At 70.8% G+C, this 1126-nt stretch overlaps 1 protein-coding gene across 1 annotated transcript in view; it reads right to left on the reverse strand.

Moving 5' to 3' along the window:
* Window positions 1-70: 70 nt before the first annotated feature.
* Window positions 71-1126, reverse strand: part of IL6R (interleukin 6 receptor) — a gene marked incomplete at its 3' end in the record, with an annotated part of 4761 nt that continues 3705 nt past the window's right edge. The window contains 6 exon segments of the mRNA XM_035893961.1: window positions 71-111; window positions 114-158; window positions 244-388; window positions 496-656; window positions 739-923; window positions 1059-1125. Of these exon segments, the coding sequence (XP_035749854.1) occupies window positions 71-111; window positions 114-158; window positions 244-388; window positions 496-656; window positions 739-923; window positions 1059-1125 (644 nt within the window).

Raw genomic sequence — 1126 nt, forward strand, 5'->3', positions numbered from 1 at the left:
TGGGATGGGATGGGGCAGCCCCCCCAGTCCTGGTGTCCCCTTGTCCCACACGGGGACATGAGACCCCAGCCGGGAGCGTGTCGTGTCCCCCCTGGGGCTCAGGCTGTGCCCTACCTGCGAGCTGAAGGGTCCCATTTCAGAGATGAGGTCCCTGGGTTCTGCAAGGTGAGGGGGGAAACGTGAGGCTTGGGGGGGGACCCTGGGCTGAGCCCCCAGCCCCGGGGCCACGTGGCCCCCCCCTACCTGTCCAGGGGGTGCCCACCGCCTCCTGGCTCCACCCGCTCCATGCACCGTGGCCAAACTCCTCCTGCGCCCGCACCTGCACCACGTGCCGCGTCCCCCGCCAGGCGTCACGGATGTCCAGCCATGTCGTCATCACCTGGTCCACCTGGAGGGGACACGGGCAGCGTGGGGTTGGGGACACGGGCAGCGTGAGGTTGGGGACAGCCTCGCCGGGGCTGGGGGACAGCCCCTACGCCGGGGATGGGGTCTCACCTGCGTGAAGGTCTGGGTGGGCTCGGGGCGGTAGCGGACCTGGAAGCGGAGCCAGTAGAAGCGGGGGTCCCAGGTCGAGGGGTAGGACCAGTTGACCCGCAGCCGCTGCGGCGCCTTCTCCAGCGCCTCCACCGTCACATTGAGGGGGGGGGCTGGCTTCACTGCCAGGGAAGAGGGGGCGGCCGGGGCTGGCTGCGCCGCTCGGCCTGCCCTGGCCCCCAGCGAGAGGGGAGCAGCACTTACAGACGCTGCTGAGGGTGATGATCCTGTCCTCGCCGGCCGAGCCGCCGGCACCGTTGTTGACGCACGTGGACACCACGAGGGGTTTGGTGTCATCGGCGCCGGGTGGCACCTTCACCCGGCAAACAAACTTCTGTGCCTTGGAGAAGTAGCGGCACCGCTGCTCCGTGGCGTTCTCAGCCACGAACCTGCAGGGACGCGGCTCGGCTGGGGCTTTGGCACACGGCGGGCACGGGGCAGGGTCGGTGGGGAGGGACAGTGAAGCCCCCTGCGTCCTGTGCCGCGGACCCCCGGCCCCAGGCAGGTACCGGGACGGCGCTCACCTCCGCTTCACCCAGAGCATCGCCCGCGTCCCCGGGGATGGCTTCGCCCGCAGCGGCCACTCGCACAG

This window comes from Egretta garzetta, unplaced genomic scaffold (genome assembly GCF_000687185.1).
Source record: "Egretta garzetta isolate BGI_Z169 unplaced genomic scaffold, ASM68718v1 scaffold1185, whole genome shotgun sequence".
Lineage (NCBI taxonomy): Eukaryota > Metazoa > Chordata > Aves > Pelecaniformes > Ardeidae > Egretta > Egretta garzetta.